Source organism: Cornus florida, unplaced genomic scaffold, assembly GCF_030987335.1.
Source record: "Cornus florida cultivar Cherokee Brave unplaced genomic scaffold, ASM3098733v1 CherokeeBrave_3.0.0_Hap2_Chr08, whole genome shotgun sequence".
In the NCBI taxonomy this organism is placed as follows: Eukaryota; Viridiplantae; Streptophyta; class Magnoliopsida; order Cornales; family Cornaceae; genus Cornus; species Cornus florida.
The window spans coordinates 18,183,519-18,210,504 of NW_026775578.1; the positions used below are offsets into that span (position 1 = coordinate 18,183,519).

The following is a 26,986-nucleotide window of genomic DNA, read 5'->3' on the forward strand; positions in this document are numbered from 1 at the left end:
AAGCTGGAAATACACTCTTTAATGCATTTTTACCATTGTTAGGAACCATTGTTTCATCCAGAAAATAAAAAAAAATTATTACATGGTCCAATACCACGAATACCTTATTTTAGGCTCCACTTTTGGCCATCATGGGTCTCAATTGTTTCATTTTACGAAATAAGTCTAACAAATAGGCGTAAGAATCTTTTTCCAATAGCATGGAGTAATATATTATGTAATTTTATAGATAATTGGGTCAAACTTTTTTTGAAATAGTGCATTGTCACGAGGAGCACCCTAAGCAATTTTTTGAAATAGTGCATTGTCATTTTTTATTCCTAAATTCGTTTGGTACAATTTTTTATTCCTAACAATGGAAAGAGAGCTGACTTTTTTTTTTTTATATTCCTAAATCTGTTGGTACAGATTTTGGTGAAAAGAGACAAGTAATGAATTTTGTTGTTTTGGTAAATTGCCTTAATTATTAAAATGGGTGGTATTAAGACTATTAAATTTAAAAATTAAAATAGATTGAGATTGATTTTCAATTAATGAAAAAAAAAATCAGTGGGTTTGAAATTAGACTCCACCGATTCAATAAGAGATACATAGATTTTTCTTCAATGATACAGTAATTAACATAAAGCAAAGGGTAATTTATACAAACCGTTCCTATAATTTGTCATAATTACAGGGACGTCCTCTCCTATTTAAAAAATTATTCAGACCTCTCGTACTTTTGAAAATATCCTACACTGACCTCCCTTCGGTGGTCAACGCCAATCAACCACGAAAATTGATGACTCAATCAACTATTTTTTCTAAAATTCCTAAAATACACTTGTCTATATAATTTAATATCATATTTAAAAGATATATACATATACCTAATATTATTTTTTTTTATATATATATATAATACACATATATAACCGTTGTGAGAAGCAACGGTCCATTAGGAATTGGGAGTTATTGAATCGAGCCATTTCAAGCGGCTTTGTTCATCAATGGCGGAATTTTGCTCTCTTTCAGCTTTATCAAAAGCGTTTCTGTTGCAAAGCTAGACGGGTCCGATTAGATATGCCTTATATCCTATGACATTCAAAAAAGCTATTGATGACTCGGGCAAAGTTGTTTTGCGCGGCTCTCATGGATTTCCCGAGAAATTCAGTTCCTCTTCTGGCGAAGATCGAAAGATGAGATCTTGTCAATTCGATCTAATCGGGAAGACCCTCGAGAACGAAAGGCTCTGAATCAAAACCCACCTTCAGATGAGGCTCGTGTTTTTTTAATAATATATTTGCAGACGCGAGCAAAGCAACAATTGCCGTTGAAGATGACTCTGGGGATGCCGATGGCGTTAACAACGTCGGGGACCTAGCTGTGGAACGTGCCCGTGATGAGGTAGTCGGGGCTGCGGTGGAGGATGAACTGCTTGAGGGGTTCTTGGAGGATAGAGGTGTCGGTTAAGGGTGGCGTCAACATGTCGACGGAGGAGATGGTGGTGAGCTGCTCGTCGGGCGGTGGTTGGAGGGTGTGGAGGTGGATGTCGAGGCCAGAGCTTTTGTTGCCGTTGATGACCTTGTGGAAGACGACGGCATCGTTTGGGATTGTGAGTATGGTGGCTTTGACACCGTGAGAGGCAAATAGTCTGGCGAGGTCTATCATTGGGATCAAGTGACCTCCACCCACAAATGGGAAGAAGAACATCTCCGGTTTGCTAGATTTTGAGTCCATGGTTGCCTAGAGAGAGAAAGTGAAGATAGAGAGAGGCGATAAATGACAGTGTGTTTAACTGACAAACTGATGTTTTGCCTACCTAATAACTTATAAGGGTAGTTTAGTAATTTCATATGTCAAGGAGAAAGTATTTCAGTAATTTTAACAGATCTGTTAATATATTTAACGGTCCGTCACAAATAACTTACATCAGAGAAGTTCATGTAAGATATTTTTAAAAATAAGAAAAGTTTCAATAATTTTTTAAATAGAAAGAAAATTTCTATAGTTATAACAAACCATAAAGAAAGTTTGTATAAATTAACCTAAGGCGAATGATCTACATCAACCCGTGAAGAAAGGTTTTTTACCCACATATAATAAAGAAAAAGCAATTTGTTTCTTATATTCTTGGTAAGATGTCAACCAGTTAAAAATAAAATGGTAGCTCTAAGACTCCGAGTTGACTTACTATTTGTAGTTGAATTCTAGGTCTAATTGTCTCTACCCCACCATTCAGTTTTTAAATTCTGAAATCTAACCATATAATAATACATAAAAAACACCAATTTTACAGGCCCTCGTTTGGATCAACACAACCCAAAGTCATGACAGAGACATCTCTCTCGTATCATTGTCTCCCCCTAAGCCCAGGGCATCCATACATTAGAGAGAAAACAATTCAGTGTCGTACATACTTAACTTATTACCCTACTACCCCTCTAATCATCATCTTCTTTGGAAGTATCAATCTTTTTAAGAAAAATGTATTTAGGGTGACAACTTTTTGTGATTAACTACGCAATCTCTTGTGATTAACTACACAATCTCTTGTAAATTACGAATGTTACTTAAATTAGGCTCGGGAATTCAAAATTGAGATCTTAGGATGCATGCGTAATAATAAGTGTTTTGTTATAAAGTGTTTTAAATAGTAATTAAAAAAATGTTTGGTAACATTATTTGTTGTAAAATTTTTGAAAGAGAAAAATTAAAATATATTTGGTTTAAAAGTGTTGCAAGTTTGAAAAATATAATGGTTAGTTTAAAAACGCCATTTAAAAGTTTTTTTTTTGTTTAAAAAAAAAATACTGTTCATCGTTATAGTACCAAATGTTAAAGTGTGAATAAAAGAAAATAAAAAAAAATAAAAAAAACCAAATTAGGGCTCATTTGGCATCCAATGTATTTTAGGCGTTCGTCAATACCAAAACAATCGTTTTGTTGTAAGAGTGTTTTAGATAGAAATCCGAACCATTTGGAAATGAAAATTTATTTTGAGAAATTCAAAATTTTGTTTTAATTCCTCTACTACAGTATCAAAACATCAAATATCCAATTTGGTGATATGAGTTTTAGTAAAAAAAAAAAAATTTCATATGTTATAAATTATTCTAAACCAATATCAGCCGTTTCAAACATGATATGGGTCCAAATTTGAATACTAATATCAAGAAAATAATATCATAACACTTCCCAAACATTCCCTCATGTTTCAATTTCACTATTCACTAAATGTTTCAACATTGCGTAAAACAAAGCAATTTTAATGTGTTTTTTCCATTACTACCGTATCCAACAAAAATAAAAACACCAACAATAAAATGCATAAACACCAACAATAAAATGCATACTAAGCAGACCCTCAATATGGTATTATGAAATTAATAATTACTAGATGAGATTGAAATGATGTATCATGCACGTAACAAAATTGTTCATTAGAATGTTGTGTTAATGTGTGATCCAACAAAAGAAAGTCGTCTCAATTACGACTAGTGCTGGAACGACTTTCCCAAGTAAATGTGTGACTAACAAATTCAACTGAATTTTGGTCATGCAACAAGAATGATCTACCTTCCCACATTTTTCTCTCTAGCCAGTTATTATAAACATAAAAGATTATATATATATATATATATATATATCAAAGTAAAAAAAGAAAGAAGAAATTATCAAGTTAATGTTTCCGGGTCAATAATAATGCATCGGAAATATAGTTAGTAATTCAATTCCATTTTCAATAATAAAAAAATTCCATTCTTTTTCTAATTTATATTTCTGAATATATACGATTAATAATTTAATGAGAAGCATATTATCATATCTGATATCACAACAGTTATTACAACAGTAGAGTAACTACCCTTCAAATTCAATAACCCATCTTAAATTTCCTCGTTTTAAATTCCCCAACAAATCTCAGACCATAAAATAGTTAGCTAGCTATGTGGACTAGAGAACAGCAGATATAATGATATATATACACACATATATAGGCAGATATATACACATTATACACACAGACACACACATATAGATATAGTTATATATATATATATATGTGTAAGTAGATTCCGAGTTCCTACTCGGTCCACTCTAACATATCAACGCAGGTCTCCTCCACAGCAGCACACTGAGCTCTTCGCCCCATCATGTTGTAGGTTTCTCCGCCGATTCAAGAAATACACTGCTCTCTCTCTCTCTCTCTACCTTTCTCTCTAGCTTTCGACTCTCTTTCAACGGCCTCCGTTCCTCTGCTGTAAGTCTATCTTCATCTCTATCTAATATCTCTATCACACATATATACAATATATGTATATATATCTGCATTATATTCTGTAGTTGAAGTTTGAGCAGTATACATCGATCTCTAGTTAATGTGTCTCTTTCTGGTATCAATAATACACCAGTAGTTTGAGCTAGGGTTCACAAATTTGTCAATCTTCGGGTATTTATGTTTCTGTAGTTGTAATTTAGATTGTTAATGGTCGAATGAGAGCAAATGATAAAGATGAAGAAGGATCAGATTCGGATAATGTCTTCAAGATCTACACCAACAATTTGTACCAAAATTTAGCGACGAGCTTTGATCTGTTAACTATGAAGCGGCCTTTGCGCCTGCTGTTGACTATATTGCTGCTCATTGTGCTCGCCACCACGCTGAGCTGCCGAATCGCTCTCCGTGGTGGTTTTCGTGCGATTCAGTTCGAAAATGATGTAGTATTGGTTGGAACACCGGTGGTGCCAGTGTTCAACAAAACGCTGCTTAAATTAGCAGAGATTGATCTTGGAGAGGCGCGTTTGAAGCAAGAAATTGATCATTTGATGGAAGGGAGTTTCGGAAATCAAGGCCGGCACCGGTCTTTTTTGTCGTCGTCGGGGAAGTACAATCGGTATGATGTTCGGGTGAAGCCAACAAGGGGCTTACCTGTGCAGCTTAGATCCCCACAATTTTATAGAATTTGGTTGGATTTTAGGAAGCATTTACACGATTGGTGGCGCAACAAAGGGTTCCACCCTGATATTATGTCGGAGTTGGTCAATCTGGTGAAGGTTCCAATTGATCAGCACAATGGGTTAGTGGGTTCAAGGAGACGGTATTCGAATTGTGCAGTTGTGGGGAATAGTGGGATTTTGTTGAAGAGCGAGCATGGAGAGTTGATTAATAGCCATGAGGCTGTGATTCGATTGAACAATGCGAGGACAACTGGTTTTGAGCCCAAAGTTGGGTCTAAAACGAGCATTTCATTTGTGAACAGCAATATATTGCATTTATGTGCGCGAAGGCAAGGCTGCTTTTGCCATCCGTATGGATCAACCATTCCAATGGTTATGTACATTTGCCAACCAGGGCATTTCTTGGACTACACATTATGTAATTCTTCTCACAAGGCTCCTTTGCTCGTTACAGATCCCCGGTTTGATGTGTTGTGCTCTCGGGTTGTGAAGTATTACTCTTTGAAGAGATTCACGGAGGAAATGGAGAAGCCTCTAGAGGAATGGGGCTCTTCTCATGATGGTTCTATGTTCCATTACTCTTCGGGTATGCAAGCTGTTATGCTTTCTGTAGGAATTTGTGATAAAGTAAGTATTTTTGGGTTTGGGAAATCAACTTCTGCTAAGCATCATTATCATACAAATCAGAAGGCTGAGCTTCATTTACATGATTACGAAGCAGAGTATGAGTTTTATCGTGATCTGGTTGAGAGACCTCAGGCAATACCATTCGTCTCCAACAAGTTCAAGTTTCCTCCTGTGGTAATATATCAATGACATTTCACACATCTAAACCTTTTTGCTTATATGTGCTTGGTGAATTGTTTTGTCCAGTTCAAATTTGTCTATTCATGTTGCAACTGTGGTCTCTCAGAAATTGTAGAAGAATCCTGTTTCATTATCAAACCCTGTACTAAAAAAAGATAGTTTGGGGTGTATTAAATGTAAGATTGGATCCGAAAAGTGCATTATTGAATGCTTTTGTTGCAACTGTCTATATTAGCACTGGAACATATTTAAAGGATAAACTTCTTGATTTGTGTCACTAGTAACTCTAATGCTAATTTTTTACCCTACTTTTGCATGCTATTGTAGTTGTTTCTAAATCTGGATGTGGCATTAAATTCAAGTTTCTTGTAGTGGAGAACATATTGCTTCCAAATTAAGTATGGTTGATTACTTGAAAAGGTTAAATTTGGATTGGCTTGTAGTGGATAACTTTATTACTTCCAGACCATAATGAATGACTGATTAGCAAGATATCAAAAAATTGTTCCTTATCACTTTAGTGGAAACTATTTTAGTGCCGGGGGGCTCGTGTTCGAGCCTTGCACCTTCCCCCTCCCCTCTAATCACTAACCTCTAACATTCTTGCCATGAAAAAAAAAAAAAAAAATTGTAGACAAGTTATGGGGTCAAGGGGGGAATGGAAGCTATATTGACAGGGTGGTTCTTATTCAAACTTTGCATAATGTTGCACTGATATCCATAATCTATGGCCAGATAGTTTATTAATTAGAATTTGTGAGAGATCTTTGGGAGCTCAAGAAGCCTTCAAAGCTGAATGGATGCTCGTCCTCTTAACAAAACTTGTATATGATTGGAAGCATGCAATTTATATATATTGTAGTACCATGTGCCAATATATATATATATATATATTGGCACATGGTACTACACCAAACATATCATATTTAATTTCCATTTATGTGTGGGGGGAATGCAATATACCATAATTGGACATTCAACTGAAAGAATTTAGGGACTTTGCTCAACAGGAATTTAGGGATTGTTTATCAATAACTAAAAAGCTTTGCTTCTAGTGTTCCTTGTGCTGTTTCCAATTTTCTTTTTTGAACTTCATACCATTATGAAGAAGTGTATCATCTGGAATGCTTGATTATTTTGATTAATGAACCTCAGATGTAGATGTGAATAATTAAAGGAAGAATTTGTCTTTTCAAACTTTGCATTTCACCCAAAAAGAAGGTACTTAATCTCCCTGTTTTTCACCCATTTTCGTCTTGCCTAGAGTAGTTGATGCAAAAGTATTTGGTGAGTCATGTTTTTGAATGATTTAGGATCTTGTGATTATGCTCTCAGCTTTTATTTAAACAGCATAGTAAACAGGTTATTTTCCAGTGTTGTCTCATTAAAATGGCAAACATTTTTTGAAATAACCTTTAAATTAATGTGTTCTTATTTACTTGTATTTGTCTAACGTTTAGATTAATGTGTTCTTATTTACTTGTATGTGTGTATATATACAGGATGCACTGGGATTCTGATTTATACCTCTACTTGAAGATTCCAATATAATCTAATTACACTTGCACTCTATCAGTTCTAACTTCTAATTGTGTGCTTGTGTCAATGTTTTTGTTTTGTGGGTTTTATACTGATTTTCTCCGGATTGATTGGTGAACTCTTAACATTAAAAACTCTGTATAGAGTTTTAAAATTTTGAAAGATAGTGAATCTAGTTTTAAAGTCATAGGCAATTGGTCTTAGTCTCTTAGATGTGACAAGTTTTTGATGCACCTATAAACTGTGATAACATGAAAACTTACAGATTTTATATTGCAATAGGCAGCTGAAGAGAACTACCCTTCGCTTGGCCTACAAATTTATTCGATATATAGTCCCCACAAATTTATTGCATATATAGAGTCCTGATTATTCATTCCAATAACTCTCCAGGCACCAATTATTAGAATTAAAGTTGTATAGAATGGTTTAATAGTGGGTATATTTCTACATGTTTTGAAATTTCTGTTGATTAATAGACTTTGGTCTGCAATGTTTTGAGTTCAGAGATTGGTCTGAAATGTATTGATTCATCAAGGCATAACATTTTTTTTTTTTTTCCTTCTATTTTTTCTTTATTTTATTTTGAGTAAAGATAGAGAGTGTGACAGGTCAGATAAATCTCATTAAATTTATGTGAATATGGGCTATTCCTGTCACGATTATATTAGTCTTCAAAATCATTATCCTTTTATTTATTTTTATATCTCAGCAAGAAACTCACGCTACCCATTTTGCCCTTTGAAAGGTGAGTAAACTCTTTGTGATCAAGAAGATATAACATCTTTCATCCTTGGAGATACTGCACAAACAAAGCAATTAACGCGGGCCTTGGGCTTTAATGATAAAAGCTGCCTCCCTTACTTTCTCGATAAAAACAGAGAACAGTACTTAGTATTACAAACTAAAGCCCAGATTTGGAAGTTGTTGTGATGGAACATTTTGGTTTTGGTTCTAAAAGTTTCTGATTTGGGGTCCAAAAGTATAAATCCGAACCAAAATAATGTGTGTTTGTATGTTTGTCTATATACACTTGTTCCATTTTGATTGGCAGAGAATATAATTTAGGATCATACTATATATATATCAAATCCATTATGCTCTACTTTATATATATATATATATATATATATATATATATATATATATATATATCAAATCCATTATGCTATTACGAGAAAATCAATAATTCGCAATGGAGTTAAAGCTTATGGGTCTGATCCTGTTTCAAGGACCCGATTTTAATAGGGTCACACTTAATTATAATTCGGATCACTCTTATTAGTTCAAGAGAATGTTTACGCAAATAATTCCTTAAAATTTGAAATCCCAACTAAAACATTTACATCTGAAAATATCTTTCAAATTGAACTTATATGGAGTATAACAATTTGTAACAAGTTGACACACATCACAATCATAATTTAAAGACGGAAGCGCCATGACAATTTCCTCAATTTGACATAATTGTAATTAAGGGTGAAACCACGTTAACTCTAGTTACATCAAGAATTTATTAGGAAGTTGTAATGAAGTAGGTGTGACTCGGGAATTTGAATTTTATGTCATATACATTAAATTGTGTCGTAGATAAAAGATAAAGATCGCGTTATAGAGCTATGGTATATAGAATTATCGTTGACCTATCTCATATAATGAAGTAGGTGTGACTCGGGAATTTGAATTTTATGTCATATACATTAAATTGTGTCGTAGATGAAAGATCGCGTCATTAAGCTATGGTATATAGAAATATCATTGACCTATCTCATATAAAATAGTTTGTACGTACCCTGTCTCAGAATTATAAGATTAGAGACCGTGGGGAGAATTGTCATACAAGATGTGAGGGGCTGAGGACTAAGTGGTGATATACACGTGTAACATCCAATCACATATTCCTTTAAGACCAAGGTCTGCTAGCTTAAGAGCAGCCTTATTGGACTCATGTAAGTTGAGAGTTTAAGACCCCAACTCCGTGAACATGTATCTCAACTTTAAATCCGAAATTTATCTAAATAGGTCAGCCGATCAGGTATGGATCTTTCTTACCAATCTATAATGGATCCGACTAAGATTTGGACATAAATTATTATAAAATGGATTGGGTCTTGTTATATATATATATATGGAACGGATATAAATTATGTTATATGAATCCTAAAACTAAATTATAAATTCTTAACTTGAACATGATGAACCTAATTTTAGGTTTGGTTCAAATGGTAAATCACTTGAATTTAATGCCTCATAAAATATCAAGTTTATGGTTTGATCTCGTTTGAGTCCAAATAATTTTTTGAGAGCCCGAGCTTCCTGTGTAAGAGGAACGCTTTGATTTTTCAAGGATTACTCAAGGTAAAGCCCGGATAGCCAATTAATTACCCAAAAAATAAAAATAATAAAAAATAAAAAATAAAAATCAGTGATGATGAACATATTGAAATACAAAAACAGGTTTAGCTAAAGCCGTGACTTTACTTGTAACAGTGGCAAATCAATCATCAACATGGGGACTACCAGAGTGGCCTAGATGGCCTAATACAGCTGAAGAAAATGGTTCTCTCTCTCTAAATCTCTCTCTCTCTAAATCTCTCTATTCTCTCTCTCTATCTTCCAGACAAACCATGATGGGGGATCCCATATGTTCAAAGTTGAAACATAATTTCCTAAAACTTTTGTAGGTGTGGTCAAGCCTACCTCAAAAGAAGCCAATTTTTTTTAATTCTCCTAACCATCCAAAATCAAGATAAATACTCGTTTTCATAGAAAATTGTCCTGATGTGGAGTTCGTTTTACACGTACATACCAAGCTATAGAGCACAAACTAGCTTTTGGGTTGTTGAATTAATCTACTAGTTATAAAAATCAAAGTCTTCAATGTAAGACTATAGAATATACATACATATATATATACATATACATATAGCTTTATCACAAGGCAATAATCACTCTAGTTAATGTAATAGTGATCATCATGAAGCCTCCAAGATGGACTCTCTCTTATAACTTCCCCAACTTACCTTTGAAAAGGGATGTCAAAAAGATGGCAATAAATATATAAATAGTACTGTACTATTTACTATTTAGTCCAATCTGTGAAATCATAGATTCATAGGAGTATTCATATCACTTGGTTCAATATTTTTCAACCAAAGTTTTGCTGTGACTGAGAAGAAAAAAATTAATTTCGTAGAAGTATTCATTTGTCATAGAAGAAACTTTTTCGAAAATAATATTAAATATTACACAAACCTTATAATAAAGAATTCTAAAAGAATAAAAAGGAGAAAATTATACATCAACAAGAAAAAGTTAAAGATTATTTAAATACTTTTTGAAGGAATAATTAGGGATGCAACTTGACCCAGTTGAAATTTCAAAGAAAGCAATTTTCAAATCAAGCATAGCTAGCTAGTAATACATTTGTCCAAATGGAGTCCAAATTTAATTTGGCTTTATATTTTTAACCTGCATCCAACCTGAGTTTTTTTTAAAAAAATTGGTCGAAATTGTAAATGTCGAGTTAGATTGGAATCTTTGAGCTTGTATTCGGATTGTGACACTAAAATTGTATCCCGAGGGTGAATTTATCTATAAATTTGAGAAGCAAGAAAATGAAAATTTGAACCCCTTGAACACTAAACATGCTCAGAAATAATGAAAACTCAGTTAAAAAAAATACTGGTTTAAAAAAAACTAACTTTTATAATTTTCTGAAGGAACTTTTTTTGTTTTCCAAGTTCTTGAGAGCGCAGCAGGCTCTTACATATTTGGTTCAGTTTTTCTAAAATTAGTTTTTTAGAATTCGGGAAAATAGAAAATTATTTTTAGAGAATTAGAAAAGACTATTATATGAAAACAAGTACTATTCTTTTAACTGAGTTTTCATAATACAAGTTTAAGAAAACCTGTAATAAAAAAATTCTATTTTCAATTTCCTAATACTAGAAAAATATTATCATAAAACTGAACTAAACATGACCTTATTATCATATAAAATCATAACATGTGTAGAGGAGAGACAGACTTGAATGTATAAGAAAAATACAAATCCAAATATATATAAATATTGAGTTCAATGACCAGTTAGCAATGAAGCTGACAAATTTTCTCCATTACAGAAAGCTTTCAACATCTCATACCTTCTTCATATTACTCAGAGAGAAGAAAATTCATCTGCTTCATCACTTCAAGGTGATCACCTTATTTAACAAACCACTTCAGACACTGTCTATAATAATAATACTATATATATATAATTAAAGTTATTACCATATATGCCCTCCACCTTGCAAGTGCTCCGTAGCAAACCAATCCCTATATGCTTCTCCAGAAACAATTTTTTCGAGAATTTTTTGTTACTGAGCACAAGCTTGGACAAGCCCTCTAATTCACTTCATATATATATATAGTTTACCTTAATTTTCTGCTGAAATTAAATCTTCCATAGTTAACTGCCACTTATATGATGATCGATCACTTGTGAGCAATGTCATCTTCAGAGCCAGTGATGCACTCCTTCTCATCTTCAAACCCTTCAAGAGAAGGGTGTGGGGAGTGGCCCTTTCCAAAAGATCTTATGTGGTCCTTGAGTGATCTCTTGTGCTTGAAATCCGAACCGCAAGTGCAATACCACAGCTTCCCGCAGTTCTTTTCATGGGTTCTCCAATCCCCTTTGACTGCAAATGTCTTCCCACACTTCCTGCACATGAAGGGCTTCGCGCCGTGCTTCCTCTTGTAGTGAGTTTGAAGTGTTCTGAAGTCCTTCAATGGCTTCGCTCGCGGATGGTTGATGTTGTTTTTGCAGCCTTGTGCACAGCAATAGCATGGTAGCCTCAGCATTGCTGCTGGCTGTGTGCCTCTAAGGGACTCTGGCCCTTTCCTATATTCAGATCCATGCCCCCACATATGCATCTACATGTATATATATATCCATAAAAAGGAGGGTTTTCTCATTTACTGATAAATCTGAAAGGTTACATAGAACTCATCTTTAAGACCTTCAATACTTTGCAAGAATCAACGCGGTCTTCATGAACAATTATTACATTATATGGAGTAATGGAAGAACTCAGAGATCAAAATAGGAGTCAAGCTATGTGAAATTAATGTGGAATGTATGATTAGGAAAAAGAATTAAATATATATATATATATATATATATAGATTACTCTGGCTGCTTTAACATGTCAAGTTACCCTCATATAAGTGATCATAAACAATTCGGCTCTTCTATGAGTTTTTTTTTCTTTCCTTTTTTAGATTTTGTATGCAAAGCTAGACATTGATACAATAACAAAGAGTATAAATTTAAATGATGGCTATAGATGTTTGGCCCACTAGTTACAGATTTAGTATTTATCCAACATACCAGTGACTAACTTGGAAGATAGAATGGCATCTCTCACTGTATATACTGTCCCTCCTTTATGCAAAATGAAAAGGATTTTGAAAACCTCCCAAGAAAGTTTAGATTGGGCGTGCATTACAATATTCAAGATTTATTATCAGAAAAGAAAATATTTGGTGGATTGAAGTCGCTTTTCATAGATGTATTGTACAATTGTCAAAAAAAAAAAAAATTGTAGTGTTCTTCGTTCAAAGAAAATGAAATTTTGGCAGTAGATTTCTAGAATTTAGCTCTAAGAAATCCGAAAGAGTAAGTCTATCATGAGGGCACTGTGAAAGCACCATCTTAGCTTTTCAATTGAGGATTATGGAATTGAGTCTCTCCATCCAAAGGTTGAGATATGAAAGAGATTGAGCACTCCCATGTCCCATGCTAGTTTTTTCCCAGTTATAATTCTTGAATGAAGACAGAATCTAACAATTAATATCCAAGCCATTTTAATGCAAATTCTAAACAATTCTTTTAACCTTTTGCTATACCAGAATGGGCCAGTTCTAAATCTTGCAAAGAGAAATTAATAATATAGGGACAAGGAGGTATATATATCTGTGTTAACCCGAAGTAGTAACTTCATAATTAAAATCCTTTCAGGGAAAAATAAATAAAATTATACCCAAATAATTATAAGAAAGATTTTTCATTTTGATTTTGCATTAAGATTACAAGTTTTTGTTGGCCATCATAAAAGTTTAATTAGTGTTTGTTCATTATGACCAGAAAAATAAATAAAAAAGGTACCAACTATATTCTGCAGTATATATTCACTAACCTGCATGTTATTGTACCTATTGAAAGTCTTGTTGCATATGGAACAAGCAAACTGCATCGGTCCGACAAGGATCTGTGCTGGTGTAGGGATCCAAAACCTACTCTCAGTGTTGAAAGTGCAGCCATGAAAAGCACTGCTCTTGATCACGGGCTCTTCTTCTTCCTCCTTGTGGCTGAAGGGCTTCTTCGCCTCGGCGTCATCAGAATGATCTCCTGTGTTTGGCAATCCTATGTGCAAGGCCACTGTCACTTTCTCCAACTTATTCTCTTCTTTGATCCCATTAATAGTACTCTCCTGCATCCCCATATCCTCCTCTTTCATCGGCTTCATATCGATAAACCGGCTCAGAAGAGGCAGGCATTGGATGGTTTCACAAACTTGTTGATCATGATCATGATGGTGTTGCTGTTGGTAAAAGAGAGGAAGTTTTAAGAAGCTCATCATGGGATTTGTGAGCTGATGAACTTGTTGAGTGACAGTACTGGATATTGAAGAAGATGAAGATGAAGATGAAGATGAAGAAGATGATGGCTTGAGCCATTCAATGAAGTTTGGAGCTTGAAAGCTCAAATTTGTGTCTTCTACATGATAGCTCCTTATTCCCATCTTATTATGAGAACAAGTGCCTTGTGTTAACTCTCTCATAAGCTTTATATTCACACTTTATGTGGGAAAGCTTTGCACTTAAGGTTGATTTTATAAAAGGTGGTTTGGTTTGTCTTTCGGGAAACTTTTTTGCTTTCTTTCTTTCTTTTCTCACTTTGGCCTTTACTTTGGAGAGAGAGAGAGAGAGAGAGAGAGAGAGAGAGAGAGGGGTAGTGGGGTTAGGAAAAATGACATGCAAAATTTTCAAGCAAAACTGTATCAAGAGAATCCTAGAATAGTCATAACATATTTAATGTTAGTTTTGGTTATTAATTTATTAATTGTTGTTATTCATTATTCCATTATTCATTATAGTGATGTATGTTAAGAGTAGTTATCATGGAATTTTACCCACATGTACACATTTCTTCTAAGTTGACATTGTGCCAGGGACCTCAATAAGAGGAAAATTAAATTAAAAAACAGAAGGAGAGAAGGGGAGAACAACTAGTCAATAGTCAATACCTAAAAGAAAAGTAGAGCAATATAAAAAGATAAAATATATTATGATCCTTTTTTAAAAAGACTAATTCCATTTATGATATGTCTATAAAGAAGCTTTTACTCAACAAGAAAGTATTTTATTGGCCAAGGTAGCCTCTGGTAATTAATTAGTTCAACTTTTTTTTTTTTTTTTTCAATATAAGCTGCTGAATGATCATATTTCACTGTGAAGTACAGTTCTAAACATTATGGAGCATATGTTATCTCTTCATTAATTTTGACAAAGTTCTCATTTTGAAATTTTAAGCAACTGCAAAATTATACATGGTATTTTTCATCCAAAGTTTGAAATTCTACTTTATTCAAAAAAAAAAAAGAAAGAATGAAGAGAACTTTGACAAAATTAATGAAGAGATAGCATATGCTCCATAATGTTTAGAACTGTACTTCACAGTAGAAATATGATCATTCAGCAGCTTATTGAAAAAAAACATAAAAATTGAACTAATTAATTACCAGATTTTGATAGGCATTTTCTTAATCAATTAATTAAAATGATATTTTTGCTAGGACTGTGTATAAATATGTATGCGTATTTGTAATTTGATATACAGGCACGGAGCTAGCATAGGCAAAGGGAGGCAGCTCCAGCTCCCCACCCACCCCCTCGAGCTGATACCTAATTTTACTTTCCTCACTTATATAGATACATAATTTTGTGAAATTTTGCAAAATGCTTCCCCTAAAATTCTATCTTAACAAATTTTTTTCTAATCCTTCCTTTCATATTTCTTTCACTCTCTTCTCCTCCTCAAAAATTTTTTCCTTACCCTTTTATAATCAAATCTGCGTTTTTCCCTTCAAAGTTCTCTTATTTTTCCTCCTTTTTATTTTATTCTTCTTCCTCCTCCCCCTCTTCTTCTTAAAATTACTTCTTCTTGCACTCATATATGATTTTATTTCATTTTTCTTATTTTGTTTTCTCTTCTTTACATTTATTAATGAGATTCTATGAACTTAGTGAGTACATATTTTATGTTTTTCAAATTTATGTGCTAGATATTTTTTTTTTTGTGAACGGTTCTTAATTACTGCACATTGATCGGTGTGGATTTAGACATGTTTATAGTTCAATTTTATATTTATAACCACTACTTTGCAATATTGTGAGTTAGGGGATCGTTCACAAGGACTATTGGTTTGATCCAATTCAAATTTAATGAACAAGTGATACGAAATAGAGGTTAAATTTTTCCTAATTAATCAACTTAAATGAATCTTATTAACGGGTCCGTAGCTTAGCGGCACCAAACTCTTACCTCCCAAAGGGAGGTTAGGAATTCGAGTCTCGGTGAAGGCATGTGTGTGTGAGTACCAATTAAAATATATATATATATATATATATATATATATATATATATATATATATCCTTAAATGAATCTTAGTAGGATGCAAGTAAAATCGAGATAACATTGGACAAGAGAAGATAATATGGAGAAGCTTGGGGCATGGAGTCCACCTTTAGCAGTGTATTCGTATCCTTACTAACAATTATGGGGAGGACAAGTGTAAATCAATGAATTGTGGCTATAAGCACACAATTGAAATCAAGAAAATACTACAATTGATATCAACAAGCATAATCCATCTAAGCTAGGCATGCATTGTATACCTACCTATTTATCATCTAATGTGTAATACAATTATGGACTATCAAATTGATTACAATTATATCATTAAGCTTCATTACATAACCATCCTCTTCACAATTACAAAAGGTGAAGAGGTTGAGATTAATCCAAATTCATCAATATACAAGACAATATAAGTATTAGAAATTGCTCAATTACATAAATTAGATACAATTAAGCTTGGTATAACTAAGTCCAATCCTTAAGCTTGTACAATCAACACAAATAAATCTCCAAATTGAAAACAAATATACAATTACTTGGCTTAAGGCTTCATTCAAATCCTACATGGAAGTTTAGCTATCCATGGAGGAGATTTGGATCTTCAATGTTGGTTGAATCTCTATCCCTAAGCACAACCAAGCCTTCTTCTTCAATCTTTTGAAGGAGAAAAAAACCCCTAGAGATAGAGTTCCAATCCTTGCCAAAACCAATTATATCTTCAAATGAGTTCACTCTTCTATTCATACATTAGCTCCAAGGCATGAAAATGGTTAGAACCCGTACATGAGACTCATCATTTTAGTGCACCCTGAAATGGTGTTGAAGAGAGCTCAAGATATAAAGTTGAAGAGCTTCGATCCCAAATTTAATCTATCGAGTTAAGTACTCAATCAATCGTGTTCCGAACAGTGCTCGAACTAACTCAATCGATCGAGTTGTATTGGAATCTACACCTTGGCTTGCTTTCTTAGCTCTTCTTCACAAATATTTCATAGAAGCTTTAAAGAACTGAATTTAGCCCTGATTAACTATAAGTAGGGGTGGCAATTCGTGTTGGCGTGTCATGTTCGTGTTGACACGATTACGACACGGACACGATTAGGGTTAACACGAACACGACACGACTATTAATTGTGTCTAAGACCCTTGACACGAACACGACACGATTATTATACGTGTGACACGACACGACACGCATAACCTGTTTAATAAATGGGTTAAGACTTGACACGATACGCAAAGACACATTTAAGTCATTTTTGACACGAATACGACATATTTATTCTACATGTTTTGTTAAATGGGTCATTTTTGACACGAACACGACACGTTTATCTGACATGTTTAGTTAATCGGGTTAATCGTGTCATAATCGTGTTTATAGGGTCAAACACGAACACTACACGTTTAATTAGCAGGTCAATCCGTGTCGACACGATTATGACACGAACATGATTAACCCAAATCCAAACTTACTTATCTCGTGTCGTATTCGTGTTGTGTTAGCGTGTCGTGTCAAATATTGCCACCCCTAGCTATAAGCACCTGAAATAGGAAATAAAACAAATTAGAACTACAAAAATAAACAAAAATAGAAATAAGGTACTAATGTATGCAAGAATAAAGTTCGAGATATACATCTTTTTGACACTTATCACACATCTTCTATTTTTCAATTTTCTTTTCTTTTCACCATATTCAATTTGCTTCCCTAAAATAAATTCCTCGTTCGGTCAGTATTGACATACCATTGATTATATAAGTAACTTTTCTTGAGATTATAATACTGTATTATTGAATATACATTTTTATTATGTTTGACACTACCAAATTAACACATTAAATTTAAGATTAAAAATTTTTTAGTATAAAATTTAAATTAAAATTTCTCGAACTCCAAATTCAAAACCTTACCAAACAAATGATAGAAACTTTTCCCAATTCAATTTTCTTTTTAATTCATTACAACTAGAGATGGGGATTCATTTGTTCAAACGAGGTATGATATGATGACATGCCAGTCAACCTTATACTTCAAAGTAACTTTTAAGATAATCAAACATCATTTGTAACTTTCTATTTCAAAAGCGCACTTAGCATGGTAAATTATGTCCACTTTTACCACATATATACATTATACACAAGCCACTATCTAGTGGCACATGTGAGGCCACCTCAACAACCCTGTTGATGACCCACTTATTAGATCATGAAATCTGTAATTGGTACCTTTTTTTAATTTTCTGGGGAAATTCTGTAATTGGTGGTGAGATTAGTGTAGAAAAACTTACCGACAAGATATGATGATGAGCGGATTTTCAGGAAATGATGAAACGGAAACGGAGGCTCAAATCTCTCTCTTTCTCTCTCTTTTTAACCTTTTGCTTTTGTATATTAGGGAGCACTGTATATGATTCTCTTCCACCACCCTTTCCCATTGTTTTCAAATCATATATACCCCATCTTTACTTCTTGTTTTTCAACCTTTCATATTCTAACATTGGAAAGCAATTTGTTGGACGACCCTACCTTTACTGTTTAACCCAATTAAAGTTAGAAAAAGAAAAAGAAAAAGAAAAAGAAAAAGATTATTTTTAATAAAAACAAATTTTAAAAAAAAATTGACAAGAAGGGTGAATTTGAAAGGTTAAATTTTACTCACCTCCTTTGAGATTTGAACAAATTATCTATAAGTAAATCATTCAACGTTTATTACTTTGGTTTCCCCTTAACTCATTTGTTAATGTGACTTGAATGTGAAAAGTTAGTAATGCCCTGATTATGTGATTTGAATGTGAAAAATTAGTAATACCTTGATTTTCATAAAAGGAAATAGCAAGATTTTCATACAAAGACCGACATAATTATTATTTTATAAAATTTGGTTAGTATGTCTCCCTGAGAGAAAAAAGTAAGGAGTATCATACCTTGATTTTCATAAAAGGAAAGAGCAAGATTTTTATACAAAGATTGACATGATTATCATTTTATAAAATTTGGTTAACATGTCTCCCTGAGAGAAAAAGGTAGGGATATCATTGAAAGGTAATTTTGCCCAAATTCAAGGGGAGGTCAATATAATTTATCGAATCTAAAAAGTAGTAAAATGAAAAACAAAAATGCTTTGATGGCAAATTAATCTAAAATATTTGTTAGGTTTTGGTAATATCGCTATCCTTAGCCCAGAGAATTGAATTAAGGTGGTTGAGCTTATTTTTTATTTTGAACATTACATGTCTTCTTATAACCATCCTTCCGGTTGGTTGTATCATAATATCCTATGTAGTATGGACACGAGTACGAAACACATACACAATACCACGCTGATCCTAAATTCTTAACAAGTAGAACATGGATACGGTGCAGACACGTATTCCGCAATTAAACAGAAAATATAAGAAAGAGATCAAATATACACAATAAGAATACACAAATTTTACTTGGTTCACCTAAAATTCAAGGTTATGTCCAAGGGTTGCAACATAATAAGTGCGAAAATTATCAAAATACCCCCTAAAAAATTGATGTGGACCGCAAAGTTGGACCATGGTGTATAATATCTATGAGGCTTCACACTACCCATCAACACAGCTATCCACAAATATTGATGTAGATCAATAATATATTAACATGCTCTCTTTAATTATAAAATCAAAGATGACCCACTTATAAAATAAAAAATGATAGGTTAATTACCATATTCGATATAATAATTAAAATAAAATAGATTCATTTATTATTGATACACATTACCAATTAAACTGATGTACATTCTCACCGATTAATACCTAAGTATTATTTATAATATAATCTTATCATTATCGTGATTCATAACACGTGAACTATAAGGAAAAGGTTCCTCCTCACCCATTAGGCGACAAACAGATCAAAGGGCTACCCTAAAAATGGATTAAAATTATAAGCATGTTTTTTCTTTATCCTTACTTTACCTATGAACTACTTGCAAGTTGCAATATATGACAATGCATAAAGCCCCAAATCCAAAGTCATGCATTTTTAAAAGGCTACCTACAGAGGGACAAAAGTTCAAATCGATATGTTTGTGACTTTGTGTATGTATGTGTATATATATATACACTTCCGTGCCCAAGTTGCAAAAGAACACCCTCCCGTGACAACACTCTGAATTAATTACAACAAACGGCCTTATTGTTTGGATTTTGGTGACATTTCATAGACAATATGTTGAAATTATGACTTAGTTTAAATTTTTTTGTGCCGAATTTGTTTACAGGCATGCAATAGTTTAGTCATCCCCCTAAAACATGTGTGATTTCTTTTTATTTTTTTTACTTTTTTTTCTTTTGTCCTCTTTCTTAATTAAAATTGTGTATTTTTTGGTCAATGAACCTATTTAGTCAAATAAATTTTATCAATAATTTTTTTAAAAGTAAAGACTAAGATATGCAAAATCTAACTTTTTTTGTTACTCTTTAAGGGGATGAATGAAAAAATTTCCACGAGAAGAATGTTGATCTTATTTTTTTTATTTTTATTTTTTTCCAAAGCAAGAGGTAGTGGGTTCAAATATTTTCACAAGGCATTGGGGGAATTATTTGTCATGAAACTAATTCATTTTGCAGGTTTAATTATATATAATTATATTAGAGTCACAAGGATGTGACCTTTAAAAATTTGAATAAATAAAATGACAAAATTACTCTTCAAATTTGGAATAATTGTGGAGTGCAAGTATATTTTTGAAGGATAAAATATAATATAATTTTCTAAAATGTTTATGTCCCCAAATAAAATAAAAAAATTAAAATATGATTATTAATATGAGAAGATTATTATCACCTTTCTCAGCCTGCTATTGAACTTACCTTTTCAAATGGCATACAATATATAGTGGGTATATATTTGTTTAAACTTTTCAAGGAAAAAAAAAAAAAATACCCTCACTTTTTCCTTTTATTTTTTATTTAAGTTAAAAACAGAGTCATTATTCACAATACATGCTAGTGACATTTACTCCCCACCTCTTCTTTTTATAAGAAAGAAATCATGTCAATATATTAGAGGCGTTTGCTAATCAATTTGTTTTTCAGTCTGTCCTTTTTATTTATTTATTTTTGAAGTTAAAACAAACAAACAAACAAACACTAATATCCACTTATCCTAGCAAAATTGCATGCGAAAAACTTTTACGAAGACTTTCATGCAAAGGGATAACGTTTGAAGGCTCCTGTCTGTTAGGAATTGTGTCTCAACAAGTTATGTTGAAGTTGTGAAGAAATTTGACTAGTCACACTTGTTTCGACTGTGGAGTTCTAAAGAGTTTGATCGATTGCACTTGCATGATATGTGACGTCAAAATGTTGTAAGTTTTTAGGAGTATTTCTCTTGTACGGCAAGCTTGACCTCTAAAAATATGTGTTGAAGACTTAATAAATAGAGAACGAGTTATTTGGAGAAGGTAGAGAAGAAAGAGGATAAAATAGTGAGTGAATGACAAGTCTACACAGTTTGGTGTTCAAAATATCTACTAGTTAAATTCTTATGAGAGCATTCTGTACGGATTTTAATATTCTTTTTTTAATTCATTAGAGTGGAAATCTTCAGTTCGCAGAGGATAGACACTTTATTTTATCTATTAATGTCTAAAGAGTTTTTGTTAGAATTGGAGTGGCCAAAAAAAATCAATAGAGCACTATAGTATTATTGAAAAAAAAATTAAGAAAAGCAAAAGAAAAAGAGAAAGAGAACATGGTTGATTTTCCCCATAATTAAAAAGAAAAAACATAGAAGGAGCTTTTTATTGACCAGGCAATCGCTATGTGGAACAATACCTAAAATCTAAAGAAAGAAAGGTAAAAAAATAGCAACAATTAACATGTAATCTTTGAGTGACTGTTATTTTGAGTTTTAAAGTTTTGTCTTCGATCAAACATATTTGGGCTTTTGTAATTTTGTTGTATATGATTTCTTTTACAAAAAAAAAAATGATATTTATAGAAATAAAAGAAATTTATTGATTTGGATGTTCAAACAGACCTCAATTTCTAAGAGAGGTCTCAATTTTCATCATACATTCAAAGCATTCGCCAAGGAAAAAACCAGTCTCAAAGACTTAAACTTTCAAGTTTCAACTGTCAAATAAATGATCCTGAAAGGTTCATATGGTACTTGGTATAGGGAATATATATATATAACTACTGTAATTGAGTACGTTTATTCCTATCATACTGTATTAATTAGGTGCCGAGATCACAAGCTTGTTGTTAGACCGTCATCTTACAGTCAGTTCCAGTACTGTCCAATAACCATTAAAATAATTGGTCAAGTCAGCTACAATTCTACTTAAATGAAATTTTGGCCTTCCGGTGACCTTGACTTCTCTCTCTCTCTCTCTCTCTCTCTATATATATATATATATATAATAGTAGTAAACATTGTGGTCACGACAATGTTGAGTCAATTAAAACCGTGGCAAGTTGGTGAGTGGTATTGGGGGATTTCTGAATGAGAGAATACCAAACAGGGAGTGTAATTTCAAAGGGGAGACTTGAAAATGGAAGGCTAAGGGTTCACATGGTTTTCCATTTATAATAATATATATATATATATATAGTTTTGAAGTGCATGTACGTATCCCAAGATCGATGCTCTCTTCTTCCATTTAATGTGGCTAGCTAATTCTAAATCCTAATCATTACCATGTAGATTATTAGTTTTCAATTTCAACTAGCAAGTTGGAAAATTATGTTTTTGGTTTTACAATTAGTAAGTAGTATGAAATTGATCATTGACTCTCGTTCTCTCTCTCATCAGTGTTTTTGTTTTGCCCAGGGGGAGGAAACATGCACGCACCAACTAATGCACAATGATTCTATCTCCTAGGTCTATCATATATATGATTAGGAGAAAATGTAAATTACCTTCAAAAGCATCATCCAATCAAACACAACAAACTATTTTGCACACACAATTTTGATTTTTATTCACTAAGTGATGATTATATATATAAATATATATATCATGGTTCCAGGGCCTGAGATTGAAAAATTCTTGAGAGGCCCTAGGCAAACTTTAAATGTGAGGCCTAGTAGTAGATGATGGCCCATCATTCTTGCTTCATTTTGATGGCCCTAAATTTGGAGGTGAGTTTAAATTGTTACGGTTTGATTATAAATTTTTTTTTTGGTGGCTCATCATTCTTGAGGTCCTTTATTTGTTGCATGTTGGTTATAATTTTTTTTTTTTTTTTTGGTGGCCCAACATTAATGGGCCTATAAAATTTGAGGCCCCTTAAATGATTTGATACATTTAGTTACAATTTTTTTTTTTCTTTTTTTTTTTTTTGTAGCCCATCATACTTGGGCCTATAAAATTTGAGGCCCCCAAAATTCTGAGGCCCTGGCAGTCGCCAGGGCCGGCCCTGCATGGTTTGCAGTATCGGTCACGATCGCATTATCGGTCACCGTAGTGGTATAACGGACTTGAACAAAGTCAGTGTAAACTGACCGATACGAGTCGCGTATCGAACTTAAAAAAGGGTTGCGTATCGACCAACACGTCGTGCATCAGACGATATAACGAATCATGATATATATATATATATATATATATATATATATATATATATATATATATATCTTGTTTTTAAGGAGGTTGAAACCCTCTTCTTTTAGATTAGTGGGATATATTCATATAACTGATACTTTTCTTTGGTTCTCAAACAATAAGACATTTTGAGGAAATAAATATATTGTAATGAATTTTTTTTTTTTTTTTTAAGTTCAAGCAAAATATATATATATATATACTCACTATATATTCTTCCCCTCACCAGAGCTTGTACATTCGGCCTTCTCAAAGAAGGAATGGAAGAGAAGAGTTTATGCCATCTAATTAGAGCCCATTCGTAATTGAATAAGTGTAGAAGTTCAGGCTCAAAGGAGGATGGAACTAGACCCAAGAACAGTCTTAAATAGGCCTTGAGTGGCCCAAACAAGTGTACAATTTGGGCAGATCCAGAGAGAGCCCAAAAGAGAAAGAAGCAATCATCCAAATGTGGAAACTTCAATTGGATTTTAATTTATTAATTGGGTAGAAGAACAGCTCTTATTCCCCTACACCCCCCCCTTCTAAATGGAAGCCACTTCTTCAAGAGGTTGATGTCATCATTACAGAAATAACACAAACATTATAAATAAAATTGTCTTATTTACATAAATTTATAAAATTGTTTTACTTTATAAATAAGGAATCTAAAAATTATTAAATAAGGAATCTAAAAATTATTATACTATTTGTATTACATGTACCCATCTTGTCTTTTTCTCTTGACTTCATTTGGTTAGGTGGAATCAACTAGGAAAGAAAATGGTCAGGTGGAATCAACTAGAAAAGAAAGTGAAGAGAAAATTTTTTAATATTTTTTTTTTCAGAGTTTGATAGATGGAAAAATAAGTAATGGAAAATTAATTTTTTAGCCTATTTTCTCCCAAAACTTTTCCGGCACAAAACATCGGAAAATAATATTTTCATCGTGAAAATAATGCCTTTTATTTGATGTTCCTATTTTACCCATTAACTTAATTATGCAAAATACTGGATTTCAAAGAGGCAAGTTGTTGCAAACAACTATTTTTTTGCTTTTCTACAAGTTCATATATAATTGGCAATAACAACATGCAATCAAATATCTGTCAAAAATTAGTATTGCCATTAGTTTCTTCATCTTGCTTTTTTTTTTTTTTTTTTTTTTTTTTTTTTTTTTCTAAGGGTTTCTCTTAAACTAATAATTAGTTCTACTTCTACATAAGAAAGTATTATGAAGCCTTATTTTAAATATAAATAATTATATTATTAAACTTAATAATCCATCATTTTACTATTTCTTTCCTAAAAATTGATATCATCAAATACAAATTCATTTATTTTTTAGTATTTGAAACCATAAGGGTAATTTTGGTATGTTCGATCATTTTGTTTTCACTTTTATACTATCCAAAATAACAAACTAATATTTTCCTACAATTTTCTTGAATTAATTTTCATGCCTACCAAATACATGCTAGAAAATAATTTTTCTTTTCATTCACTTCACTTTTTTTTTTTTTTTATTTAAATTTTTTAATTTCTTTTAATTTCTTACTTATTTCCATTTAGAGAAAATGACAAGAAGATCAATAAACTAATTAATGCATCTTCCTTATTTTAAAATACCATAAGAACCCTTTATACTATAAATTTAACTTCTTCTTCATCTCTTTTTTTTTTTTTTTTAGTTTTCCTTTTTATTTATTTTTTGTCCTGTCAAAAAACATAATTTATCTACCATAGATAATTTTTTATTTTTGGTTTCTCATGACAAAGCAGTTAATTTATTTATAATTTTTTTTTGGACTTTGTCAAAAGAAGCGAAAAACATTAAAGATGAGAGAAAGAGAGGAGGAGGTCAACCAAATCTGTAAGAAAAGTTGTGTAATTTTAAAAACAATAGATAATATTTAAGTCCTCATAAGACTTACGTTATACTCACCGAATATGTGGCACAATATTATGGACAATACTTAAGTCTTTACTAGTGAGGACTTAAGTATGTTTTTTTTTGAATGGTGAGAACCAAAGTATTGTTCCAATAATAGTATGACACATCATCTTTGATTGTCAATTAAAAAAAAAAAAAAAAATGAATATTAAGTGGGAGGATGATGCAAGTATGAGGACCTAAGTATTGTCAAAAAAAAAAAAAATAATCATTTGACTTGTGAAGTTAGGATTATAAACGTCATTTCCTTTTAAAAGAGAATACATATATAAATAAGTGGAGTGTAAATATTATATATATATATGAAAAAAAAGGCAATATATAATATTTTATCAGTAAAATTAGATGATAAACTATTGTTGGCACAAAGGAAAAATTTTAAATTGGGAAAAAATTGCAACGTCCTCTTATTTTTCTCCGTTTTGGTAGGTAAAAGAAAGAAATTCATTAAATAAAGACCGTTAGATAACTTATCTAAATATTTAATTGTAAACACCTTAATTGATTATTCAATTAAGTAATACGTAGTAGCAGATAATATAATTTAGATACTACCTAAATAATAAGTTCCAAATAAAATGGGCTGAATTTTTTAACTAAGATAGTTTTCAGTAATCGCTAAATACTAAAAAAAATTAAATTTAAGTTGTTATAAAAAAATAATCCCAAATTATAAAACCTATCTAGCACTTAAAAATTTTTGGTTCTCAATTTTATTTGATACAGTATTTGTACAGATATATAGGATAGGATGATGTCTTATAATTCCTGCTTGTCAATCAGATAATTCAAAACAATTCACACCAGCCAGTCCTTTTCCATTTTCTATCAAATAATGCTACATATATTTAAAATAAAAAAAATAAATAAAAAAACCTTCAATCAATTGAACACTTGAATCTAACAGAAAAAGGTACTGGAAAAGGGGAAACTCCTAGAAAAGGTACTGGAAAAGGGAAAACAACCGGAGGATTCTAATGCACAAACAAGGGAGCATGTCTATTCTATCAAAGCCCAACAATCAACAAAACAACAGAGCATCCAAAAATAGACAGTGTGACACAAATATAAAGAAAACAAAAAAAAATAGCAACCATAGATCTCATAATCATCAACTCAGAGAAGAGGGTCAGAGAAGGAAATGGGTGGAATCTGAAAAAGTGGCTAGGGTATAACATGTATCTAAATAGAACCACACATTGGTGGATCAGTACTTGAAGCAGTAGAAACTAGAAACCAAAGCTGCACAGTTGAGTTAGGCATGTTACAAGACTGGTTGAGTATGATGGTTGGACTGCTCTTTGAAAGAAATACTCCAGATTGCAGGCAACCAGCAAAGAGACAGCCCAATCCACAGCCATGTGATAAGACTGGTAGCAGCATAAAATTATTAAGCTTGGTGGTGGAATAGCTTTGCGCAGAAGGAGTGCACTCAATTAAGGGTTTGAAACATCTAAATGCGATCGCGACGACACACTTTCAATTGTTGAAA

General features: G+C 32.4%; 2 protein-coding genes across 2 annotated transcripts; one reads left to right on the forward strand and one right to left on the reverse strand.

Annotated features, from left to right (window-relative positions):
- Positions 1-3,987: 3,987 nt before the first annotated feature.
- On the forward strand, positions 3,988-6,025 carry LOC132270356 (beta-1,6-galactosyltransferase GALT29A). The gene is made up of 2 exons (XM_059771535.1): positions 3,988-4,243; positions 4,462-6,025. The coding sequence occupies exon 2, from the start codon at positions 4,477-4,479 to the stop codon at positions 5,755-5,757; it is 1,281 nt and encodes a 426-aa protein (XP_059627518.1). The 5' UTR covers positions 3,988-4,243; positions 4,462-4,476; the 3' UTR covers positions 5,758-6,025.
- Positions 6,026-11,326: 5,301 nt separating this feature from the next.
- On the reverse strand, positions 11,327-14,130 carry LOC132270359 (zinc finger protein WIP3). Its single transcript, XM_059771538.1, has 2 exons — positions 13,470-14,130; positions 11,327-12,204 (listed from the first exon to the last, which is right to left on the reverse strand). The coding sequence occupies exons 1-2, from the start codon at positions 14,112-14,114 to the stop codon at positions 11,767-11,769; spliced, it is 1,083 nt and encodes a 360-aa protein (XP_059627521.1). The 5' UTR covers positions 14,115-14,130; the 3' UTR covers positions 11,327-11,766.
- Between the last annotated feature and the right edge of the window lie 12,856 nt (positions 14,131-26,986).